The sequence below is a fragment of the Empidonax traillii genome, unplaced genomic scaffold (assembly GCF_003031625.1).
Source record: "Empidonax traillii isolate 1590-97213 ecotype Southwest subspecies unplaced genomic scaffold, ASM303162v1 scaffold1262:size201849, whole genome shotgun sequence".
Lineage (NCBI taxonomy): Eukaryota > Metazoa > Chordata > Aves > Passeriformes > Tyrannidae > Empidonax > Empidonax traillii.
In genome coordinates this window covers 29,938-55,196 of record NW_020956455.1, presented here as the reverse complement: position 1 = coordinate 55,196, position 25,259 = coordinate 29,938, and the positions used below count along the sequence as shown (strand labels likewise).

Sequence of the window (25,259 nt, the reverse complement as noted above, 5' to 3'; positions counted from 1 at the left end):
TTAGTCACACGGGGGCTTCTACATGCAAGAGCTTTTTTTTTTCTTTTTTTTTCTTTTTTTTTTAACCAGGAAAAATAATTTCAAGTCTTTCATCCCTGGCTATAAACCCAAGGCAGGCACATGGCCCCAGCTCTCCAAAGCCATCCACAGTGGAACTAATAAATCCTGATTCCTTGCAGACTTCTGCCTTCTCTTCCCACCTTCCCAGCTCCCTCCCCTCCCTGCCCCAGCACCTTCCCCAGGGTGCCTTTCCCAGGCTTAGCTCCTATTTACCTCCTCCAACTGCTGCCTGAGCAGAAGGAAGCAGCTGCTGTGCCAGGGTCCGTGTGTGCAGCCCCCAGAGCTGGGCTGGGCCCGTCTCGCTCAGGAACCGGCCAAACTTCCTTGGCAATCCCCACCTAAAGCAGAGGAAATCTTCGGATTTATCGTCTCCACCAAGCCACTCGTTCTCCTGCAACTGGGATTGACTCAGCTGGCTGGGAGATCTTTCTCCTCACTGAAACAGGCCAAGAGATTGCAGTTATTTTTGAGGAGGGGGCAGAGCAGGACAGAGCACCGGTGCAAACAAACAGTTGAGATGTGGCAGCACATCTCCTAAGAGATGTGTTGTACTTCTGTTCAGCCAAAAGGTGACTTGGGGAGATCCTGACAGGCTTTTGCTAAGCTGTATTTCAGAGCCTGCCAACTTCTCTGGCAGTTTTCCAGCCCAGCACATCAGCACTGTGAGACACTGGTCAGGACATCCTCACACAGCTAATTTTGGTCTCCTCCTGACACCCCACTATTGTCCTGGGGCACTCGTGCTTCCCCCAGGAAAACAAACCTGTGTGCAACAATTCAAGTTTACCACATAAAGTACACAAAGTTTGAACTCAGCAGCCCTGATGTCTCACATAGATCAAAGGCTGATATTCCACCTGCTTGTTCCCAAACCAGTCCATCACAACAGGAACTACCAATTCTCATCAAAGCAGAGCCCAGACTCCATCACTTCCTTACTCACCTGAGCCACACAGCTGCAATTCTGGCTTTGGCTGGGAGTGCCAGAGCTCTCCCCCAAGGCCCTTTGCCTTTGTTTTGGACGAAAGGGATTTTCTCTGCAGTCAGTGACTGATCTTTCATAAAATGGAATCTTTTCCTTCTAAACTCTTTGAGAACATCTGAAAATTTTGAACTCACTTTCTAATAATCTAATAATCTCCAAAGCATCCTCAGTCTCCCAAGTCCTTCCTGGACAATCATTCTCCTCACCTGGAAAAGGGAGATTTTAATTTATTAGGGCAAGACAAGAATTGGTTCTGTCCTATGGGCCATGCAGGGCCAGCACTGCCCTCCAGCCCGTCCCCCTGAGCCACGAACAGTGGGTGGCTCTGCCTCAGCAGCCCCTCCATCCAGGATGTTTTCCCTCTGTTCTGTTGACTCCCTCAATCCTAACGCTGTCACCCCATCCCCTCTCTGGGCTTTGGAATGCTGGCAGACTGGAGAGTGCCAGACACCTCCAATCACATTCCCTTCCCTCAAGAATTCAATATTTTACTGCACATTCTTGCAAATACTCGTGCAGGGCTATTTCCAGCACCTTCTAGCTGCAAGCACCTTTCTGGCCTATTTTGAGGGATATTTTTTTTTGGTTTGTTTGAAGCATTAAGCATTTCTGAGGCCAAGCTGACATTTTTGTGTGTCCCACAAAGCCACGCCGAGTGTTCCAAACAAACAAGAGCCAACAGTTTGAGGAGGGAACGTTCCTGTTGAAGCTCAAACACTTCTCAGAGGCAGCTTGTGCTGACCATGCAGGTTTCTCGTGGGCAGATACAACAGTTTCCTGTCAGTGCTGGACTTTGCTATTGCAGGGTCTCAGTTTAATGAGACTGAAGTGAAGGATGAGTTATGAGGAAGACCAAACTCCTCCTTCTAAGCAGTTTTTGTGGGTGTGAATCCCCCTCCCTCGTTCAAAACCTTTCTTTCATAGTGGTGCAGGGGGGAAATAAAAATAATTCTAAGCTTGGTTTATTGGAACAAGTAAACTTATGACATTCAGCTTCTGTTCTGAAGGACAAACCACTGTCAATTGACCCAACACAGAATGAGGAAGAGAAACAGCTGAACTCATAGTAACAAAATTCTTAGGACTGAAAGAAACTGCTTTTTCTTTGGGGAAAAATTCAGCTTTCACTCTGAAAAGTACTCAGCTGAAAAAAATAACCTGCCAAACAAGAACTGTCTGGGGAAGCCGGCAAGCAGTGCTACAGCTGCTCCCAGAGCCACCTCCACCAGCCTCACTCCAGGCACTGATCCCACGCCTGCCACCTTCTGGGCTTGCAAAGGTTTTGCTGAAGGTTTCTGGAGCTGAAATCACTGTAATTAAGCATCAGGGAAAGGGGAGTGAGGGATCTTTCTCTTCAGGTAAGAAGTTATTACTCACAGTGGTGAGTGTGCTACACAAAGTCTGCAAACAACGGGATCAGAGAACAGGAATTGCTTCCCTCAGTTCTGACATCTCCTCACAGGACTGCTGGTGTCATTACCAGGGTGGTTCCATCTCCAGGAACTGAGTGTGTGGCTCTGAATCCTGGCACAGAACAGTGACTGCACAGCCCTTTCTAGTTAATTCTCTAACAAAACCCTGCCACGCCTGAAAAGCCAGAGGGGTTAACACAACCACTTGGAACAGAAAGATTCAAGTGTACCTTAGAGCCTCCACAAAGATTTTTCCTCAGCAAAACCTTATTATCTCAATTATTATTTTTAACATTTGGGGACATTTAGCTTTGAAAAAAAAACAAACAACCAAATTTAAGTTGAACAGCAGCAAAGTAAATACAGGAATTGTAAAGGGTGTTCTTGAATTCAATCCACTGTTACCATCTTTCTGAAGGGACTTTCAGCTTCAGCACATCTGAAGATGGAATCTTCATTTGGGTTTCTCCCAAACTAACAGGCTTCATATACTCAAAAACATTTTCTAAAGCCCATCATCAGGGACTAAAATTAACTCTTCACATTAATGAACTAATTGAAACATAAAACACTATGGCAATTCTAAAGTGGTAGTTGTTTCACGGCCTGATAAGGATTCCCTTCTAGAGAAATTGTATTTTAGACACCAAAAGCTGAGTTTTTCAGAGGCAGGGTGACTGAACAAACAGTAATATCTAGGACTTCCATCTCTGGAGGGGAGTGTGGAAGTAACCAGCTGAAGTAACAATGAAGTAATCAAGTAGAATCCTAATTAAATGTCTCCCCTTTCTGTGCTTACCAGGAAGCACTTACTGAGAGAACACCCAGCCTGGCTACCGGCAGAGAAAAGGCAATTCCAACACTCCAGCAATTCACTCCTCACCATCCTGCAAGTGTAGGAGCAGTGCTCTGTTTGGGAACAGCATTAGAAGGTTCACGTTGGAAGCTGGTGAAGTATCCAAGTGTTTCCATAAGTCCATTAATTACTGTGCACCCAGAGCAGCTGAGCTGGCAGAGGGAGCTGTCCCTGAGCTGCACAATTGCACCAGCAATTTACTGCTCCTGTTGCCAGCCTGCCCCACAGCCCCACCCTCTGCTCCCACAGCCACAGCCCCGGAGGGGGAGCTCACAAACCACACCAGAGCAGGGCACAGAGCAGTCTGGATTCATCTTTATTGAAGCCAGTAGTTAAAGACGTCCTCGTTTTGCCAGCACTAGAAAGCAAAGTTCCACATGACTGCACCTGGTTAAAGCCATACAACTGGACTAAGGGTTGTTCAGACATTGGCAGTCCTAATTGTAAGTTGGAAAAAAAAAAAAATAAAAACAACCCAATAAACTTAGTATACAGGACAGTGAACTTTCATTTACAGCATGTATATTGTTAAGTTCACGATGTACAGAGCAGTCACTTCCAACGTAGTTAAATTAAATAAAATACGAAATTCTGTTCAGTTTAAACAGGTTTGGTTTTTTTTTTTTTTAAATGCCAATAAAAAAAAAAAGTGCAAACTTAAAATCAAGCAGCATAACCACAGCATTTTTATGGAGGGCCAATCTTTAAACATTTCTATTTGCTTCAAGTTGAATGCTTTCATCTTTTGTTTCCACAGTTTAAACATGAACAGTAGATGCAGTCACTATAATGCATATAAATATAGGCATATAATAGTTTAAACAGTCTACCATACGAGTGTATCTGCAAATAAAATGAAGTTTCACTTGAAAATGTAAAGGCTGTTTGCATTTGGCCTTTGGTTCCAATGCTTGAAGACACCAGAATGACAACTGTGCAGCTCACCAAAGTCCCCAGACCTTGGCAACCACAGGATGCTACATTACTGACAGCTCTCTTCAGTAAACTAGGAGCATTCACTTGCAATTAGAAACTGGAAATCTGCTTCTCTTTTGTCTCTCTGCAAAGTTGGTAAGTCAAACATCAACAGTTTGGATCCATTTTAGTACACTGAACACTTTTAGTGATTACTTCCATTTGAAGTGGTGCCACATTGCTAGAAAAGTGCTTATCAGGTTAGATGACAAAAAAGGCAGTTTCAGACTGAAGTTTTCAAACTGTATCCCATTCCAATCACACACTTCTTCCCTTTTCCTGTTGAATGGTTGATGGTTTGGTCTCCAATCTCAGTTCTCAGCATCAGGAGGACAGTGTGCAATCACTCCTAGAATGGTAAACTTGCACCTGGCACCTGTTCCACCAGCAAGTCCATCCACATGCCCAGCCCCAGCCTCAGTGTAACTGTTATCTTAGCCAGCTGTACAACTTCAGCTCATACCGTTTATTACAAAGGTAAAAAAAAAAAAAGAAAAATAGAGTATTTAAAAAAAAACAAAAAACAAACAAACAAAAAAAAAAAAACTGGCACAAGTAACATACTCATGTTAATGTTTGTAAGAGGCAAGTAAATACTCTTAGCTTCCTAAGCATTTGGACAGACTTACACGAACAGCCTCTTGATGTCACACAGGATTCGAGGTTAACACCCAGCACTGTGTTAGTGGTCAGTCTAGTTCTGTGTATTTAAGTAACAATATATATTAGGGAAGTTATATCCAGACATTGGATTTAGTACAACAAGTTCATAGCAATAAAAAGTAAACTCTGTATAAATCAAATTGTGGTTTTTTTCCCTTCAGCGTTAAGAGCACAGCACATGCTTGGTATCTCTAATTTCTGGTAGTGTGTCCATGTAAAACAAGCATACTGTGCACAAAATCAAAGTGCCATTTCAGTAACCAGAGCAGTTGGTTTGCTTTGACAGAAGGGTGGTTTGTGTGACCATGGACAGGGCTCTGTTACAGCAGTGGGGACACCCCCAGCCCATCTCTCCAAATGAAATGCTACATCAAAGAAAACACAAACCAACTTTTCAGCACGTCCCCCCCTACACATTCACCCTCTTCAGGTCACCCTCCCAATTGGGGTTGGCTGCACCTGCAGCACAAGTGGTTGGAACTAGGGCCTTGAAAGTTTGGGGTTTTTTTTAAAAAACCTCCAGAGGTGTAAGGCAGGAATCAAATTTAGCTTGGTAGCTAAGATTTAGTTACAAAATAAAGTAAGAAAAAAAATGACTGCGAGTGTTCTGTAGCACATTTCATTCTGGGAACATGATCCGTCACCCACCACTCTTCATAGGCTCGCCTCTTGGCATTAAAAAAAGGCAGAAGCTATCAGAAAACAGGATTTAAAATTAAATACAAATTGCCCAACTACTGTTTTTCAAATAAAACCAAACAGTGACTGTTTGTACTACAGTGCACAATAAGTTCAAGCACCTTCTAAAGACACATCACACGCTGTGCCAGGCACTTGGAGCTAAACGAGTTTAGTTTCTCCCTTTGTCAGCTACACCAGAAAGGGCACCCACACTCTTAAGACTTCTTTAAAAACTAAAACAAGCTTTATAACAAGAATAAATTCCCACAGTTTCTTAGTGTTTGGCCTGGAATTCTCCAATGTAAAGTAGTCTTTTAAAAGCAGTGGCTGTGTGCCCCGTGTGAGGCACGGGATTTAACGACATTGCTCCTCTCCAGTCAATCCAACATTCTGGTTTCTCGCTGTCCCAAATCCTCCTCCCCTTCCAGGGTCCATCCCCTCCCCAGGCTTTTTTCACCCAATTAATGCTGTTCCACCACCACCACCCCCAGCACTCCCAGAATACAATGCCTTTGCCAACATCCAAGTAGCCAATTCCAGTAACTCTGAAGGAAGGTTTCAGTTCTCCTCCTCGCCTCGTGTGCAGTCAGTAGTACTTTAAAAAAAGGATTCTCCACTTTGCTTCTCTGTGTTCTTCCCAACAGGCAATGCAGCTGCACCTGCTTCACCTCCCAACCAAAAGAATTGCCCTATAGAAACTCTAAATGGTTATCTTATACAGAGGGGTTTTATATGCAAACTTCCTGAATGTGCACTTTTGACTGGGACAAGGCAATGATGGAGTAAGCTCATTTCCCCTGCCCCGAGAAAACTGATAGCATCTGCCAGAGCAGAAAATTCCTGGTCTTATCAGATCACTATACATAGTTATTTGGTCATTTACAGATGCGTTTGTGCCGTGCTATCAAGCTTCATTCTCTGTTGGAGGAGAGTTTGTTGTTACCATGGGGTCTGGCTTCCGAGTGATCCTGTCCAGCTCCTCCTGAGCGTTTGCCAAAACTGTCTTTTGTCCTGAAAGGAAAAAGGATGTGGTTGAAGCAGTCAAGTTGCAGTTAAATGTTTTAACCATTGAGTAAAGTTTTCATAAAAATCACTTTGTTATTTCTTGTTATTTTGGCACCTCCCCAAGACGTGGCACAACACAGGGTGTTGCCTGTGTAGAGATTGATAAATACTAAGGTTTAATTCACTTTAAAAAGAGATGAAATGCTGAATTCCACAGCAGCATAAAGCACAGAAATACCTGTGATGTGTTATTTATAGCAAATAACATTTTAAAAATAACCATATTTGGGATTTTCCATAAAACCCAACCGTACACAGTTCTATTATTAGCACTTTACCCATAAGGAATGTGGGACACCTGCTACAAAAAAATTCCCCTTTGGTTGCACTCGTACTTGCTGCACTTCAACTATTAAACAAGTAACAGGAAGAACTCCTCTATCTGCAGACAACATTTCCCTTAAAAAAGGGGGCATGAATTGCATATTCCTGTGGGATCTCCAAGCAGTCATTCCAAAGGACTCCTCCAATTGCAAACAGCCACTCTGAAGCATTCCATGGCAAGGCATATCTTACATTTTCATATTAGACTCCAAACTTCTGAACAATTCCCTGACTGAACCACCAGCTTCCTCCTATCATTCTGAAAATTATAAACCCACAGACAAATTCATCACTGAAATTGGAACAATGTAACCCAATGTGTGGAGCACACAAGCATTTAAGATTAAAAAGCTGTATTTTTAGACAAAAAGTAGATTATATAACCATGTACAGCTTCCTTACATAGCCAAAGAATTTAACAAGCATCTGTTTTCCAGCTCAAATGTGTGTGAAATATTAGGTGGATTTTTTCCAGGGTACATGCTGAAAACATTAAGGCAAGATTTGACTGTTAGAGATTTAAGTGGGTTTTTTTTCCAAAGTACAAAGACATAACCAAGTTCAAAGGGTACCTTTTTTCAGACTTAAGCACTACTCCTAAGCCACAGCCCTCTTAGCAGCACCTACTCAAAGTAGGAGTATTTCAGCAGAATTTAAGAATTAGTGCATCAACTATAACAGAACTTAAAACACAAAACACTTTCATGGAGACTAATGGTACCTTGGAGTTAAAAAATCCTGACCCACCCAGCCCTTTCCCCCTCAGCTCTGCATCAGTGCTGCTGGATTCCAGCTCCCCGCTCATCTGTCAGGGCTGGGCAGGGCCCTGGGCACTCAGATGTGTCCTGTGCAGGAATGGAGGGGAAAGGCAACCTTGGAATTTCACAAGAATCTTCTTGTGAATATAAATGAAAACTTCTTAAGTCTAGAAGTCCATGTGAAGCAAAAGAATCCACCCCAGAAACTGCCAGTTGAAGTTCTCTGAAAGATCACAGTCTGGACACCAACAGGCCAGAAATATAAAGGCAGACAAGATGCTTGAGGAAATACAGAGCATGAAAAATGGACGTGACACTGCAGCATCTGCCCAGATGAGAGAGTTCTCCCAGGTAAGAATTGACAGAGCAGACACCAATCCATCATCGGGCTGAGCAGAGATCCACAGGGTGACAGAGATCCATCCTGTGACAGAACCTCAACATTTCACCCTCAGGATATTCATGGCTGGGAGAGAAACAGATGGTCTCTTTAAAGCTTCATATTTTTGTCATCAACTTTCTGAAAACCTAGGGCTCTTTAAACAGTTCAGACACCTAAAATGCCTACAAAGACAAGTCCAGCACATTTCCTCACACAGAGGGTGCTGCTGTAAATAAGGCTTTCTCCAGGATATCCTCAACAAGTCATAACCAGCTACCTCCTAAAGCCACTGAGAGCTCTCCCACCCCAGCATGAGCAGCCCTCCCCTCCTCAGCACAGTTCCATCTCCCACTGCTTGCACAGGGGGGTGAGCACAGCAGCTGACAGGGAACAGGCACGCTCAGGACCCAAAGCCTGTTCTGTTCCCAAAGTCAGGAATGAGCACGAGCTGCCAGCCTGATGCAGCCAAGAAAAGCCCAGTGAGAGCCTGAGATCACTCAAAGTCCTTCCACCCCAGACAGAGAAGTGCTGCACCAGTTCTGTCTGCAGGGAGACACTCCTGGAGTGCTGCATGCCGTGTTTAATCACTCACGTCCAAGGGAACATCAGCCAGGGGTGGAACTGAGGAAGAACAAACTCCTCATAAAGGAGACAGCTCAGCCTCCAGCACAAGAATAACTTGTCTAATTTAGTCTAACAAACCCAAGGCAGTTCAGACAGGATGCACGATGGCTGTCTCTAGATGTGTCAGGAGATAAATGACCTATTTAAATTAGAAGTTAATGCTGACACGAGGGGAAAAAAAAAGTAAATAAAAAGGGCACACAAAGCCATTTGTTATCTTTAAAAACTCCTGGAAGGCACGTGATGTTCTAGAAGACTGAAAGAGGGAAGAGTAAAGCCCAAGACAGACCAGTTAGTTTTTATTCTAGTGGTTTTTCTAGAAGTTGCAATGAAGTTTTAGGTGTTTACAAACAACCAACATGGATCTATTACCAACAAGTTCTGTCAAGCCACCCAAGCTTTTTTCTACGACAGGTAACAGGTCCTGTGGAGAAGGGAGAAGTGGTTGATGTCACATCTCACATAACCTTCATATAAATAAACTAGAAAAACCTCAGTCTTGGCATTTCAGAGAAATAATGTATTCTAATTCCTAAAATTACCCAGTAGTTATCCACAGTACTGGGCAATACTTTTATTATCAATCTGCCCTGTCCAACTGTTGAAGATGTCAGATACCAGGTAAGCAGCCTGAAGGGACCACAAAGGATTTTGAAAGACAGGATTGGAGGAGAAAAGTTATTTATGTGACTCATGAAAGTTGTGCATAATGACAGAACAGCAAATAATGATTAAGCAAACACAGAACCCTTTGAAACACTGAGGCAATCTCAGACAGACTGGAAGGGACTTTTGAGACTGCCCAGGAGGCACAAACTGCACTGAAGTGGCTGAATTGTTATAAAACTGTGCTGAGTGTGGCACAGATGACAGAGCCCAGGGTCACAATCTGCAGCTCAGATGAAGAGCCCACTCAGGGCACACAAAGCCCTGTCTGACACACCCCCCTCATCTCCCAGCACCAAAACAAAGGGCACCTGAGCACAGCCCAGGGCCAACAGTCACACCATCAGAACATCTCCTGTGCACAAGCCTGGCTTTGGCACAGGGGACCAGCCCTCAAATCCTGCACAGACAAAGGGGGCCCCTGATCCCCAGCTCCATCCAACAGACAAACAGTTCTGGAGTAACAAACACTGACTGGACAAGAGAAATAAAAAAGCTATGAAGTACTGGAATAAACTTCCTGTAGACACAACATTACAGCTTTTATTTCAGACTTTGATTGCTTTTTAATCACTAGCCAGCCACACCCCAACATCTGATTTTGCTTCAGATAAAAAGCATGGATGAAATAACACAAAACCTTTCTAATTCTATTTCTGTGAAGCCAGTTAATGTGACATTGTGGGCAGCAGCAACACAAGGCTGCCTTTGAACAAGAGCAGGGGACTCCTTTCAGTGTTTAACTGAAGAGGGCACTCTGGATTAGGAAAGAATTAATGAAGTAGTTTTATAACACAGATACAGTAATATTATGTAAATAATAGATAATACAAAAAAATTATTGTTATATTTAAATTAATTTATTGTAATAAAGACAAAATGTCAGAATTCATCATGCTAAAACAAAACACACACTCCTCACACACACACACACACACACCTGACTGGCTTGAAGTCAAATTCATCTTTGAGCTTTCAGAGCATGGAATGGCATATACAACTCTTCCCAATTTAAATAAAATAATTTAAAAAAAAATTCCTTGTTTCCCCTCTGCAGGAATAGTTCAGTTCCAATACCCCCACACCTGAGCAGTGTTATCAGCTGTGTCAGATCACAACCAATACAGAATAATTAATGAGAGAATAACTTCAAGCTGTCACAAGAATTCATTTCAATTTGAACTCTGGAGAGATTTCCAAAGTTTCACTGCTAACTCCAGTCCAAAGCCAATAAACTGCACCTCCTTCAAGCAACAGCAAAGTGCCAAAAAAGGCAGGAATTCTATAGCTGAAAACAAAATTATCACTTTGAGTATGACCAAGACTCAACTGTTATTGATATCCCAGCAGAAGAACTTCACCCAAAGAATCAACTTAGAGCAGGCTGAGCAGTTCAGTTCTTTTTTAAGGACTGCACATTCTGGCACTGTCATCTCTCATGGTCTGTCACTTGACTGACCAGTGGCAAAAGCACACCCAAATAAAACATTAAAAATCTGCAAAACAAGCTGCAATAACAACAAGTCCAATACCTGATTTCTTGGCTGTGCTTTGCACTCCTCCAGCCCCAGGACTTCCAGGAGAGCCAGTCTTTTTGCTCAAGAGGCTGTTAAAGAAACTAGCCAAGACACCTTCACTTGCAGCATTATCTAAATAAAAAACAAAAATATATTTGTATCACCCAGAGCACTTGGAGTTGGTAAACAACAGCACTTAATTTATATACATATTATACAACTGTCTTATTAATCAAGGAAATGTGAAGTATAAACTGTGTGTAGTTTAAAGCAGTCTCCACTCCGATAATCCAGCTGATGCCTAATAAATATACTTCATCAACTGAAGGAAATAACAGTATATTTGATCTTTGTCTGACTGCTTGGCAGGAACAGGACTCTAACTCAGGTCACAGAAATGACAAGAAAAAAAATCAAACCTGAATTACCTCATAAAATCATTTCTGTTATTAACTAACTCTACCCCTAGTGAATAAATTCAGACCTCTTTCTACAAAATCAGATTCTTTTTTAAGAGAAGTAATACATGCTTAAAACAGTAAAATGCTGCTTCATACTTTTAATATTTGGATCTGGTTTCTTAACTGATGTTATTGGTGAGGCACTGGGGACGTTGGTGGGACCAGCTCTGCCTTGAGTTCTTGGGGATCCTGCAGGGCCTCTCGCAGGAGATTCCTTAAAAAAGTGCAAATCACACAAATTAGGGAACTTCCACGGATTAGTTACATGAAGCAAATATAACATTACATACAAATGACTTTCTCAGCCATTAGCACTGCAGTGCTGCACACTGGAGAAAGAAAACAAACAGCCAAAACACCAGGAATGCTGGGGATGTGCCTCACTCAAAGAAAGGCTGAAGGAATCACTGTAGGAATATTCCAGTTATCATCAGATATTTCTACATTTCCACTGTGAATCAGAACGAGGCAATTTATAAGCAACATTTTAAACTATTGCCTTATTATTGGCTTTGTAGAGTTTGGGGAGATTATGTAGGTTAGATTGAAATTTTAAAAAATGAACCTCTCCAGGTTGGAATCATTCCCTTTTCCCTAGAAGGAAACCAAACACCTCCTCCTCTTTTCCCTGGATGTACTTACTGATGCTCTCGTAGGCGTTGCCGGCTGTTTGGCAAGGAACGACTGCAGGAACGACATAACAAGAGTGTTAAACACATTGCAGAAAATAGACAGGAATAAAATTGATTTTTTTTTCCCCTGACAGGATTCCTCTTTGGGATTTCTGTACTTCCCAACTCCAGAGGAGTGAGCTGCAATGAATAAACAAGCTTTGGTCCTTTGTCCCGTCCAGCCAGCTCAGAATCACAGACACCCCATCTGGAACCTCCAGGATATTTATAACCAAGAGGGAAGTATTTGTAGGTGTTTAAACAATAGAGCAGTAAAAAACAAAAAACAAAACAAGTTACTGCATAGCCAAATTTGACACCTTACAGCCTTTCAAACCTCTGGCTGGAAGAAAACTGCAATGTTCAGGTGTTGGGTTTTACAAGCATCTGTATTGTACAGACCAATACAACCATGTGGGGAGATTCCAAACTGTCCTCTTCCCCTCTGACAGGTAAATTACTCTGCTCTCAGCATACCCTCCTTTCACCTTGCCAAGATAAGCGGCTATAATTTTTACTGTGAAAATACAAGTCATATTTCCCAATTACACCTGAATTTGCACAGCTGAAAAACAGCTACCAAGTGATTTGAAGGAGGGGTGAAAACCTGGAGGTAAGAACCACAGAGAACTCAAAGTGAAATCTTATTTAGTAAGGACTTATTTTCTTTCTTCCATTCTTACCTGCTGCTTCATAAGAAACACTTGCTCATCTTCTGCTGCCAGCTCTTTGTCATGGACTAACTGTTGACCAAAACATTTTGTTATTAGAAGTGAATTCTTTCCTTTTTTTTTTTTTTTAAGTTCTTCTTTCACATTTAAAATAATATATTAAAGAAATTGTCATTAAAAAAAAAAAGATAAAAAACACTGGAGCAGTGTTTTGCCCATTGGTGACAGCCTATGGGCAGAAATATCCCAGAAAGAAGAGCACTTGGTAAGCAGCCACACCAGCATCTCCTCCAAGACCTGAGATTGCCTTGCTTTGCCTTTACACTGGAACCTCAGTGCCTTGTGTAAATTGCTGAAGTCCTAAATTCACCATTTTCTAAGTGTTACTGTCCCACTCATGCAAAAATGGTGTAATTTGTAATATAATACTTCTGGGCTGCCTTTCATTCAATAAGCGAATTTGATTGCAGTATTTTAACTAACTGGATAATGAAAGCCTGATGTTTCACACATTTGGATTCATGAAAAAAGTTGCATTTCTATGTGGAGCTCTTCAATAATAACAGTCATCAGCAGCCATTATAACTGCCCTTATTTGTTGGGGGGCAGGGAAGGGTTCACCCCTTCTTACCTTTCTTACAGGAGGTTTTACAATGAAGTCCTCATATGCATCTTCTGGTTTTACTGTTGTGAAGTTTTCATGCAAAATGGCAATTTTCTTCTCGTTGTCCCAACCAGCAGGTCTGCAAAAAGGAGGAGAGCTTTGCCTTTTCAGTCACAAAAAGCTCTTCTACAGAGACCATTTATTCGCTGCCCTCGACTTAAATAAGGCCATTTTCTCCCAGGCCAGTCCTAATTCTCAGCTAAATTGCAAAGATACCATACCCTGACTCAAGTGACCCAAGGAATATTCACTACATTGTTTTTTTTTTCAACTGGGCATTTCACAAGACTCACACAGCAAGCTTTTAAACAACATTTGGACACACATGTGACATGAAGTGCTGATGAAAGCAGGGTGAAGCCACGCTGCCTGTACCAGGGACTTACATAAAAACTGCATCCTTTTCTACCACTAAGGCAGGTGTGGTAAACTGAAAACCGTATGTTTTATGTACAATGTACTTATACAGCAGGTCAAGGTTCTTCTCCTCCTTAACTGATGTATAAATCAAGGCAGCCCCATCTGAGTAGCTGTTTAAGGAAAATGATGCAGGGTATAGTTAGCAAATTATAGTAATAATTTCAAAACAGGAGTTTATAGACTCATATATACTAGATTTAGTTTGGAGAAGCAGTTCGAGGCAAAACCTGGAGCCATTTAATATTCAGGGAGAGGAAGGGGATAGAACAGGACAAGACTCGTGATGTTTTTCTTTGACATCCAGGCACTTCACTTGGAAAGTCAAACACTTGAGAGACTGCTGAGATCTCAGCTTTACATGGGAATTGCACATTCCAGGCAAAACCCAAGCAAAACCACCTCACAGAATGCAAGACAAAGGAACAAAACCTCCAAATCCCACGCCCGATTTAAGAACTATAAATAATTTTATACACCTCTCAATATTTTCAAAACAACACCTGCTACACACTAATCTTGAAGTGCCATTTCTTGCATTAACTTTCTGTGCAATTTAACATTCAAAGAGGTTTTCTTGCTGCCAAATGGCAGTGACTGTCTCGGGCACAGGAAGGATACACTGTAAGCAGAATCTCCGGATGTGTGACTGGATGAAGTCGAAGTGTTCTTCCCTGTAGTCGTGCTCCTTCTCCAGTACACTCACTGCATCACACTGCCAGGGGGGGAGAACAAACCCAGGAAAGACAATCACTTCATCCCAGAGCACCTTAAAATGTCATCTTTAATATCACCCCCCCTCTCATCTCCTCCGAGCCGGTGGTTTGAGGATGCCCCCAATAAATGGACAATAAAATCAACCGTGTTACTGTTGGTCTGGAATTCACTCTGCATGTCTGCAGGAAGATGCCTCCTGAAAGAAAAGGAATCAACCTCTCCCACAGTAGCCCAACAGCAGCAGGAACTCACTTTTGTACACACCACCAGCACAGGAATGCCCAGGTTGTGGGTCAGCACATTTTCTCCGAGGGGCAGGGAAACGTGTTCATCCTCCTGGCCAGAAGAAGGACCTCTCCTCTGGGGGGACCCCTGGTAGCCTTCTTCAGGTTCTACATACTCCTGGAACTCCTTTATGACTACAAAGAGAGAGGTTTTCTTAGGGTGCAACAAAGGAAGGAGTTCTTTTTAAGCCGTCATTAATCTGTGGCTAACTAGAAATCTCAGTATTTTTTTATTTCTATATTTTTTTTAGTTCTACCTGAGAACTGAATGCATGTCAAGCCCTGTTGCCCCTTCAAACACAACAATCCTCCTCCATCAAAACTGACAGCAACCTGAATCAGGTGGAATTTGGAGCCATTACAAACAATCCAAATGAGCTGCAAGAGCTGTAGTCTGTACAGATGCACATTCCCTAAGGTTTCACTACAGGGAGCTGGCACAAGAAAACATAAATGTGGTTTAGCAACACAGCCTCTGCCCAGTGCAGTTTGTACCTGTTTGGGCAGAAGGAGTGGGGAAAATGCGGATGTACCCAGAGAAGTTTAGGAAGTGTAAAACCTTAGGGAAGTTTCTAATGAAGTCTAAATGAAATCACTGTACCTTTTGAAAATAGGAACCCTTCCTGCAATAGATGGGGGTGTGCAAGGAAGAGCAAATCAGAAAATCACACCTGTTCAGAACTGCCCAGTCTACAGTTTTTAGTTGAAATATCAAGTTGTGTGATTCTTGGTGGAAAAGAAGAGAGCTCTAGTCCAGAGAAAAGCTTAAAAACCCCAATCTAAATACAGACCATGAGACCTCCAATCACCAATTCAGTATAACCCAGTGACCAAGGAAACTAAAACACAAAGGTTGATTTAAAGGTGGGGAGGCAGTGCCTTCTGGTGGAGAGGGAGCAGCAGTGCTCAGAGATGCCTCCCTCCAGGACTGCTTCCCCTCAGCAAAGGCAACTCACAATTCCACTACACATTCTGCACAGTAGAAAAAGGTTTTTTAAGCACTTACTTTTATTAACTTTACTATTACTCAGACTCTTTCTAGCTCAGAACAGAAAAAACCCCATTGAAGTGTATCACAGCAGTTTGGAAAAGTCACTATTTACCACTCCCACAGTGGTTCAGATAAGCCCTTCTGACTCAATCACATGTAAAAGAATATTTGTCAGTCCTGTTCTCATTTACTACAGCACTGTAATCAGACAATATTCATTCCCAACTCTTCCCTCTCCCCAAGACAGGGGTACCAAACCCTCAAGCTTTTCATGGACAAAGTTCCTCGTGTGCCCAAACAACTCCTACAGTTATTTCTTTTTCCTTTTTTCTAGCAGGCTCCTAAGATTTGCTCCTCCACATAATGCATATTAAGGAATCACATATTAAGTTCTGGATTCTTGACAGTTGTCTTTTCTGCTTTGCTGTCTGAAATAGAAAGGCAAAATTTACATCTTCCCCAAAATAATTATTCAAATGTGTGTTATTTAAATAATGATTTATCACAACTGAGCTTGAATTAAATTAGAATATTTGACATGGTGTGTGTGAATTCACATCAGCTGTTAGCAAGGAATTTGCTGAGCAGCTCAGTGACAGGAGTGCAGACAGACCCTGGGTATATCCTGAACAATTCCATTTCTTTAGGGCAGTTTGTTGTCCCCCCTGTGTGCCCTGCTCCTGCTCTGGAAGCTCTGACTCCAAAGGGAAGTTCCTCATGTTCCAGGAAGCCAAGAGTGAGTACCTCAAAGAGCAAACACAGCCCAAGGGCTGGCTGGAAAAAGGCCCCACAACTCTGAGAGCAAAGCCAAGCAGTGCAAAGTCCAGCTCCACGGAGAATGGGGAGCCAACAGAAGGGGCTGTGGAAGCTCCTCAGCCCTGGGCAATGCAGGAGGAACAACCCAGCAGCAGTTTGGGATAATCCTGGACAGACCAGAACTGTGGTATAAGAGCCAAGGAAAGCTCTGCAGCCACTCAGCTGGGCCACCCAGGGCGGAGGAGCAGGAGGAAGGGAAGGCTAAAACACCTTTATCTGGATTTCCATAAAATTTGCTGTCCCAGAAAAGCACAAGTTGACTTAACTGTTACATTTTGATACTAGAACTGCCCTTCCATTTCCCATTCCCCCAAAAAACCCCAGCACTTTCTCCATTCAAAACTGTCACATTTTACTTTTCCCCCCTAATATAACCTAATGATCCAACCCAGGTGGTTTTAAGTTTAAACTCTAGCTCGTGTGCTGTAGGCACAAGGCTTTTGGGAACGTAATATTTAACATTCAGAAAGGATCTCAGCTATAAAAATCCACCTGAAGGCTCACAGGCCAAACAGATGCCTAAGGGGAACCTCAGGAACACACCAGACAGTGTTTGCAAGGTTTACAAACTCCAGCACAGAGAGAAAACAGAACAGAAGCCCCACCCAGCAAGGCTCAGTCTGAATCTGTGCTTCACCTGAACAGGAATGCACATTCCCAAGGGCTTTTCCACTGCAGGAATTTATTTTGGAGTAATTCAATATGGAAACAGGAAAAAAAAAAATCAAGAAACATTCAGAACTATTTTAAAGGAAAAAAGCAGCTGGAGGAAATAATATTGCAGCAATGACTGCTTGCCAGTGCCAGGCTCTGTCCTGCCATGGATATGCCAGGAAAGAAGGTTAATTTATACAACATTCCTGAAGTCACAGGGTAGGAATGGCTGCAGTGAGAGCCAATTAGCTGGACCAGGGTCACAGTCTGAGCTCTGAGATAAACAAGGGCAAAGAGACGTTCTGGAAGACAAGCACAGAGTGGGAATGGACCTGGCTTGGATAGCACAGGAAAGTGAACATCTCACTCCATTAATGAGCTTTGTCACCATTTTGAAAGAAGAGAATCTGTCACTTTATGGGGTTGTTTTTTTTTTTAATTGCCCTTTCTAAAAACCAAATTACCAAAACCTCATTATTGCATGGGATATGGACCAATAATTCACCTGATGTTTCGTCAGCACAGCAAGACTGGAGGAGTTGTTTTAACAGAGTCTGTTTGAACTAGAGTTGCAGTCACAACTTCAAAGTCATTCTCAAAACACCAATCCAAAGAAATCTACCATTACAAGAGAAATCAGCGAGAGCTAATTAAAAAAAAGAACAAGAATACCTGGCTGTAAAGACTTACACTTCTGCTCCATGTGCCTCATCTCTTCTGGAGGAATCTTCATCTTATCAATGTGTTCTTGCAAGACACTGGCCCATTTCTGTAGAGACTCCATAACAGTCCAAGGTCTCGACATGTCTGCCACAAACACCACCAGGGTGTCCTGCAGGGACTCTGCAGACACTGCAAACTTCAGCAGCCCTTTGTGGTACAGGTCCCCATCCAGGATCCAAACGTTGCAGCGAGTGTGGTCTGAAAGGAAGAGGTGCAGCTGTGACTCAGCAGAGCCCAAGGCCTGGCTTTGCTGGTCTGGGTTTAAACAGATGGGTGCATCAGTGTTAAATACTTGCTGTTATGGGCTTTTCCCAAGCACAGCTGACACAAGTGTTGTAAATCCTGCACAGGAGCCCTGAGTTTGAAGCACAAAGTGGAACCAGAGGATGTGTGACACAAAGTGTGGGGCTGAGGGGGGACCTGCCCAAGGTGTCCCCCAGACACACGAGCTGCTCTGACACCCTGGGGACACCTCCCAGCACAGATAAGCTGCAAACAAGATCCAAGCAATAAGCAGCTTAGCTTTCCAGCACAGGAGTGGGAGGAGAAACACAGGATAAACTTCAACCTGCCCAGCAAGGGTGTGCTCCTGCTCTTAATTCACACTGACTTAACTCTGGCCATTACTTGAGTACTGGAGAAATGCCTGGAGGGTTTAGCTTTTGTGTGTCTTCCCCAAGTGTTTTAATAGTGGCTGAACATTTTTTTGTTCAAAGGGGATCAGCTGGCATTTTACCCCAAATCAGAACTCTTGGCAAGAACACAAAACCTGAAAAAGCAGCTTCATCCAGGAATGATGTATCAGATACCATCAACAACCAATTCTGTCCAAATAAAATTAAATTACTTTATCCTCAGGATTTTTCCTCCTGAAAAGGAACATTGTTTCCATCTTCTCGGGTCTTCCTAAGTATTCCCTGCTGTACTCCAGCTATGCAGAGGGAACAGTGAGCCTCACACATGAATTCTTGAACAGACAGATCTGCAAACCAATCACTGCACAGCCCAGATTCTCAGAACAGCCACTGAGCTTTATGATTATTCTGTCTCACTGTTCTTCCCTGCCCTGAGTCTTTCCACTTCTCAAAATACATCCAGTTACTGTGGCTATCATAACTTAATTCTAGGAAGCAATCCAGGATGCTCCTGGCTCCAGAAAAAAAGCTTGACTAAGAGATCTGGAAGGAGGAAAGATTACAGATATACACACAGTACCCCTTTAATCAGCTCCTGGGCAAAATTCCTGAACAGCCCAGTCCCATCAAGATGCTGCACATGAGCAATGTCCTCAGACATTCCAACATCAGCCACCCCACAAACACGCCACAGCCACACTTGGAACTCGCAGCTCTTCCCAGTTCCACCAGCACACCTCAGAGCCACCTTCACGAAACAGCTGGGATAACCCCTGTGCAGCCAAGAAATGCATGTTCAGCACTGTTCCCCCTTCCTCCCCCCACTTCAGGACACTTCCCACTGGTGTCCCACGGGATTCTCACAGCACTGTTGACATCTAAAGCTGTCAAAGAGCTCTGAGGATACAGGGAGGGTCTGGCAGAAGTTTGGAAAACAGAGAGCAAGGTGGGGTTTTCATCATGGGAACCTATTTACACATTTCCCATGGCCCAACAGCAGTGAAACATCTGGGCAGGGCTGTGACACTCTGCATTCTAGAAACATGCTGTGCACATTCCCAACACAGCAACCTGCCAGGGAATAACAGCCAGGGAGCCTTCCATGAGCTCAGGGCTATAAATAGCCATGGTCTGTGGCTGTGCACTGGGTCTCCTTGGAGCATGAATGAAACCTCTGAAAACATAACCAGGTCTGCCTACAGCTCATCAAAGTTCACAGCTCTGACCAGCACTCTGATGGATCCTCCTGTGGGGAGTGCTCGGATTGCAGAAAAGACTCTCACGCCTTGGCAAGGAGCAAAAATGAATAAATATCCTAATTCACGGCTTCTAAGTCACTTTTTAAAGCCAATATCTAAGGGTTTGTTTGCTAAACACCTTTGTCCCACTTGAGACTTTCATTTTTGCTTAACACCTGGAATGGGACACAGGTGGAACTAGAGAGCATCTGGAACTCTCACTCCAATGAAAGCAATCTGCCAGGAATACAGGAAGCCTGTCACTCCCACCAAAATGTACTTGAACAAGAAATGGAACACTGTATGAAAAGGAAAGGTTTTGCTCCTTTCTTACAGGAAACAGGTATGTCTTGCGATTGACATTTGCTAAAATGTAAAACATCCTTCAAAGCACAGCACTGGTTGCTCAGTTTGGCAAGGACTCGATGGCAAAGTCAGCTTTGTCAGCTCCACATCAAGCTCCTGATTAAGCATGAACGTCAACTGGGCCCTTCATAATGGCCATGACAAGAGACACCAGGACAGAGCAAAGCATTACAGATCCTGTTGGAAAAGCAGGTGCTACCTAATACTGCTGAAATCCACCTCTAAGTCCTGTCCATATCCCATTATCCCTTTAGATTTGCCAACTTTGATGAATTTTACTGCAGAAGGTGGACTGTGTGAACTGCAACTGCACCTGCATTTATTCCAAAGGCACAATTAGATATCCCTTGCCCAAGATGTGAAGAGAAGTAAAAAAAGGAGAAAACTTTCAAAAGAACCCCTTTAAAGATGTTGACAAAAAAAGACAGTTTTCCCATCAGAAACCATTGTAGCAGCAAGACTTGGCTCAGTGTGGAACAACCAGTTCAACTGGAACATGAATATAACACAAGCGAGGCCAGTCCAAACCTGAGGCAGAACTCCAGACTGCTTGATTTTGTTACAGGTAAGAATTGAGCAGCAGAGTGGCTCAGCTTCCCTGGCACAGACAGGACAGCTGGGTTGTATTTGCAACCTGAGGCAGCCCAGAAAGTCCTGAGGTGTTTGTCATTTCCAGCTGACCCAGCAGGATGCTGCAAAGTCCTTGCTGTGCTGCACATCCCTGGTGGAACTCTGCCCCATCACTGCAGGAGAGGCTGAGAGCTCCTCTGCACACACAGGGCCTTTCAGGAAATTCTGCACAGCTCCTCTTCTACCTCCTACAAACTGAGATGCTCAGTTCCCCAAAGCAGACTAACCAGCCCAGACACAAAACATCTGTTCATCACAAAGACAGGCCTCACCCCTGAGCAATTCCACCAACCCAGGGCTCCAAGGCAGTGAATATTCCAAGTTCACTTCCCAGACAGGGCTGTAAGTGCTCTCCTGCAGATGAACCATGGGGTCACCTATGCAGGAGCTGCCATTGCTCCAGGGATAATACACCTGGGGATTTAGGACAGTGCTCTCTCTCAGGCACCTCCAAACCTCTTCTCAAACACGTGCCTTAGGCACAATTTGGGATGGTATCCCAGGAAAGAGACTTTTCAGGCAGAGATTCAGGAGCAGACTTGGATTCTGAGTTCCCCTGAGCCCTGGGGGCAAAGCCCTGCATGGCACACTGAACCAGGAGCACCTGGCAGAGCTGGAGCAGCTGGATGCCAACACAGGGGCCACGGGCATTTGGCCCCCCATGGGACACCCAAAATGGGCAAGCAGACTTTAAACACTCTCAGACTCAGGAGCAAAGACAAAGTCACTCCCCACCCCTTCCTGTCTCCAACCTTCCCCAAAATAGGACTGCTCTGATCATTAGACCTGCACTGGCCACTGCCCAGAAACCAGCAGGTGACAGGGAAACCCAAAACGTCACTGCCTGAGCCACAGGAGCCCTTCAAGAAAAAAGGGTCTTCTGTGCATTAGTGTAAATTCCCTACAAGATAATAAGAACAATTTAATCCTTAGAGCAAAAGTAACTGTAAACTAAGATGTGCATCCAGCTATTGAGAGAAATTCTACTTTAAACGTAGGAGAAGCCAAGTTCAAATATCCCTTAAAGAGGAAGGGGGAAGGGGAGTGATGCAATAAGAAACAACACAGATTTTCCTTGAGATTTCCAAAGGGAGGTGGGAGGTAGAAAATGACTCAGCACTATGACCAAAATATTTCTCCTGGATAGAATATTATTCTTCATTTCAGAAGAGTGGAAGGCAAAGGGAACAAACAAATCTCCCACCACTTGGGAAAGAAGCTGAGAAGATCTTCTCATGCCACTACAGAGTTTCAGCTACTAGTGTTGCTCAGACAGCCCTGGAAATCCCTGTGGTCTGGTCAGAGATAGGCTGGGGGATAATTAAATGCAGATACCCTCACCCCCCCAGTGTGGCAGTGAGCTCCTGAATGCCTGTGCTGAGTTTCCTCACGGCTTCCAAGAACTGTGGGTCACTTATACAGGCTTTGTTCCCAAAGCTGTATCTGAGCAGGCACACATCTGAAGCACACAGAGTCTAAAAACCAAATCCAAACCTGTCCTAGAGAAGGAAGAGTGTTATCTCAGCCTGCTGGGAGGTCCTGACCCACTTTGCTATTTATTTTGCTGCGGGTGACACTAATGAGACAGAAAGGAAAAAGGGATGTATTATTAGATCCTCACACATCCATTAGAAGGATGCATGAAGACCTGAATTCTCCCACTGAGTCTGTAGTCAGTCAAAAAGGTCTCTTTTTTTCCCTGCTAGTGCTGCCTGAGTTCTCATGACAGGCCTCTCCTAATCACCTCAAACAGTTCCCACTTTCAGACACTCAGGAATAGCCATCAAATATTTCCAAAGCAGGGATATACTTGAGGTCTGACAGACAACACCAGGAAAAACAGCACAGCAAACATTTTCCTACCGAGAATGCCCTCTCCTCTGAAGCTGCCAGAAGCCTGATGACACAGGCTGTCCTAGCTCCTAATCACAGGGCTTTGATCCCCTAGAGTGTTCCCACCCAGCTAAAGCAGCCTGTGCAGGAGGGAAGGCACTGACACCCACACCCTGGAGGGGCCAAGAACAGTTCAGCACTTCAAATGACAGCCCCAAAGATTTTCAGGAACTGCAAGATTAGGAGGCCACAGAAGACACAGGCAATGTACTCATCCTCTCCTTGTGCCTAACTTAGGATCCACAGACAGTTTCCTGCCACGTGAGAGCAGGGCCCATCTCCATAACAACAGTCACATATGGCACTTAATCACTCCTGCAAGGCTCAGTGCATCTCCAGCTCCAAATACCAGCACAGGAGCTGCCTGGTCCACTTGTTTTCAGGAACAGGGATCAGGCACCATCACTGCTTCCCTCTGCACTCCAAAACTCAGAAGGAACTCATCAATAGGGACTGTCATTCCCCTTCTTAAAGACAAACTAACCCAGAGAGTTGAGTCTCCAGCAGCTTGTCCAAAATGACACAAGCAGAGGCACATTTAGGAGCAAAGATAACAAACTCAATCCCCATCTCTTCCTGTCTCCAGCCTTCCCAAAAACAGGACTATTCTGATCATTAGACATGTTTTCTTGTCATTGTCTGCCTCCCATACAGCAGAGACAAGCAATGATCAACAGCAACAAAAAGACAAGGGTAAAGAGACAAGCTCCAACTTGAGCAAACTAAATACTAGTTCTGACTTTATGTTCTGTTCTTCACTCAATCAACTCTAACAGAACATCTGTCACAGTCAACCAAAGCTCCACACACAGCCCCTACGAGCAAACACCCAGTCCCTGTGCCCAGAAATCCACAGCAGAACTCGATTCTCAGGGATGTATCACTTACTTTCCACAGTAGCCACTGCAAATGACCTGAGAGCTGCTACAAAGTCAACATCAGCAAAGTATCTCCCTGCCAGGGAACTGATCCTGAGAGCTGCCCAAGGGGACCTTCTCCTCACACACAGGCCCAGCTGCCAGAAGGGCAAGAGGGGGAATTCACCCTGACTGTGGAACACAGCCCAGTGCACAGACATGGGTACACCTGCTAAAACACACAGCACTGCCTGGGTGGAACCCAAAACACACTCATGAAACCACAATCATTAACGTGGCATGTCAGCTACTTAATTACAGCAGAGAGATTATGTACTAAATGAACTTACCATCTCTGTCCTCGTCGTGGATATTCAGGTACAGGTATTCCAGTCCTCTGCCTTTCTTGCCATGCTCTGCTCCCTGTATTTTGGCCATGAGCGTGGTTTTACCTGAACCATCGTCACCTGCCAGCAAGTTTGTACAAGAAAAAAAAAAAGACACCTTCAGAATTACCTTTAATTTCTTAGAAAAGATTTTTTTCACAACTTAATTAGTCAGAAGCATTACTGTACGTTCCTGAATCATAGTTATTTGTTGTTCTCTTTCAAGTATTCAAGCTTATACAATAACAATAAGAATGAAGCATTAATTTATTCTCTACTATTATTAGTTTCAATATGTTATAAATCTAACAGTTTAAATCAAAAAGAAAGTAAATCTAGTGAAGCCCAAATCAGCGATCAAATTACATAACCCAACTGTAACAAACCCATGTGTCAGTCTGTTCACATCATTGTCTTAAACACGCCTGGTTCCGACAAATAAAAGAACAACAAACCACCGCCCAAGTGCTCGCGTGGGTTACTTACCAAAAACGAGGATGTTCTTGCCCGATGGCAGCTTCGATCTGGACCGTGTGGAGACTTCGCTGAGGATGGAAGACCTGGAAAAGCAGGGAAAGGATCCGCATTGTCCCGGCACCGCCACGGCACGGGCAGAGCCCGTGAGCTCAGCACATCCCCCGGCTGGCACACACCGGCACGGGGGCACGGCCAGGAACCCTCCGCATCCGAACACACAGAAGGCGGGGCACCTTTCTGAGAAGGTTTCCTCAAACTGAGAAATCGCTTCGCTTTCTCAAATTGAGAAATCTCACATTGATTTCTAACACACGGGCAGCAGCGTCTTAAGTTGCTCTCCGTTAGGACAGGCCACGTTACTACGGAACATCACTTCTCAGCTGCTGACTAACGCTCCCCGCAATCGCCGCTGCGTTTCACATACGTTTTCCTGCCGTCCCGGGGATTGTACCAGCGTTACTCAGGGCTAACAAACAAGGCACACGGGGCAGGGTCTCCCGGAGCAGCCCCGCACAGCCGGCTCTGCGGGCCCGCACGGCCCGCTCGGGGCTCCGCTGCCTCAGCCCGGGCCCAGCGCTGCCCCGCGGGCCGGGCCGGGCCCAGGGCCCCGCTCGGCTGGTCCCGGTCCCGGTCCCAGCCCCGCTCGGCCCCGCCGAGCCCCGCCGGCCGCTCACCAGAGGTTCTGCCCCTCGTCCTCCTCTCCGGGCAGCTCGGCCGCGCCCGGCCCGTCCGGCCCCCCC

General features: G+C 44.3%; 1 protein-coding gene across 3 annotated transcripts; it reads right to left on the bottom strand.

Moving 5' to 3' along the window:
* Positions 1-5,462: 5,462 nt before the first annotated feature.
* Positions 5,463-25,253, bottom strand: DYNC1LI2 (dynein cytoplasmic 1 light intermediate chain 2). 3 transcript variants are annotated; one of them, XM_027906235.1, is made up of 13 exons: positions 25,194-25,253; positions 24,529-24,602; positions 24,007-24,123; positions 18,005-18,235; positions 14,822-14,988; positions 14,474-14,567; positions 13,822-13,957; positions 13,403-13,514; positions 12,784-12,843; positions 12,072-12,113; positions 11,526-11,643; positions 10,984-11,100; positions 5,463-6,643 (listed from the first exon to the last, which is right to left on the bottom strand). In XM_027906235.1, the coding sequence occupies exons 3-13, from the start codon at positions 24,092-24,094 to the stop codon at positions 6,537-6,539; spliced, it is 1,272 nt and encodes a 423-aa protein (XP_027762036.1). In that variant the 5' UTR covers positions 24,095-24,123; positions 24,529-24,602; positions 25,194-25,253; the 3' UTR covers positions 5,463-6,536. The 3 variants fall into 3 exon arrangements, with proteins under 3 accessions (XP_027762036.1, XP_027762037.1, XP_027762035.1); XM_027906236.1 differs by lacking the exon at positions 25,194-25,253 and adding an exon at positions 25,027-25,045; XM_027906234.1 differs by lacking the exon at positions 25,194-25,253 and adding an exon at positions 24,753-24,958.
* Positions 25,254-25,259: the final 6 nt, after the last annotated feature.

Bases quoted from the DNA above. Each gene is read 5' to 3' on its own strand.
- DYNC1LI2 (XM_027906235.1), bottom strand. From the start codon at position 24,094: ATGGCCAAAATACAGGGAGCAGAGCATGGCAAGAAAGGCAGAGGACTG. The intron at 14,989-18,004 runs GTAAGTCTTTAC...CTCTCTTTGTAG, and splicing joins GAGGCACATGGAGCAGAAGT to TCATAAAGGAGTTCCAGGAG. The intron at 11,101-11,525 runs GTATGAAGCAGC...TTTTTTATTTAG, and splicing joins ACCAGATCCAAATATTAAAA to ATAATGCTGCAAGTGAAGGT.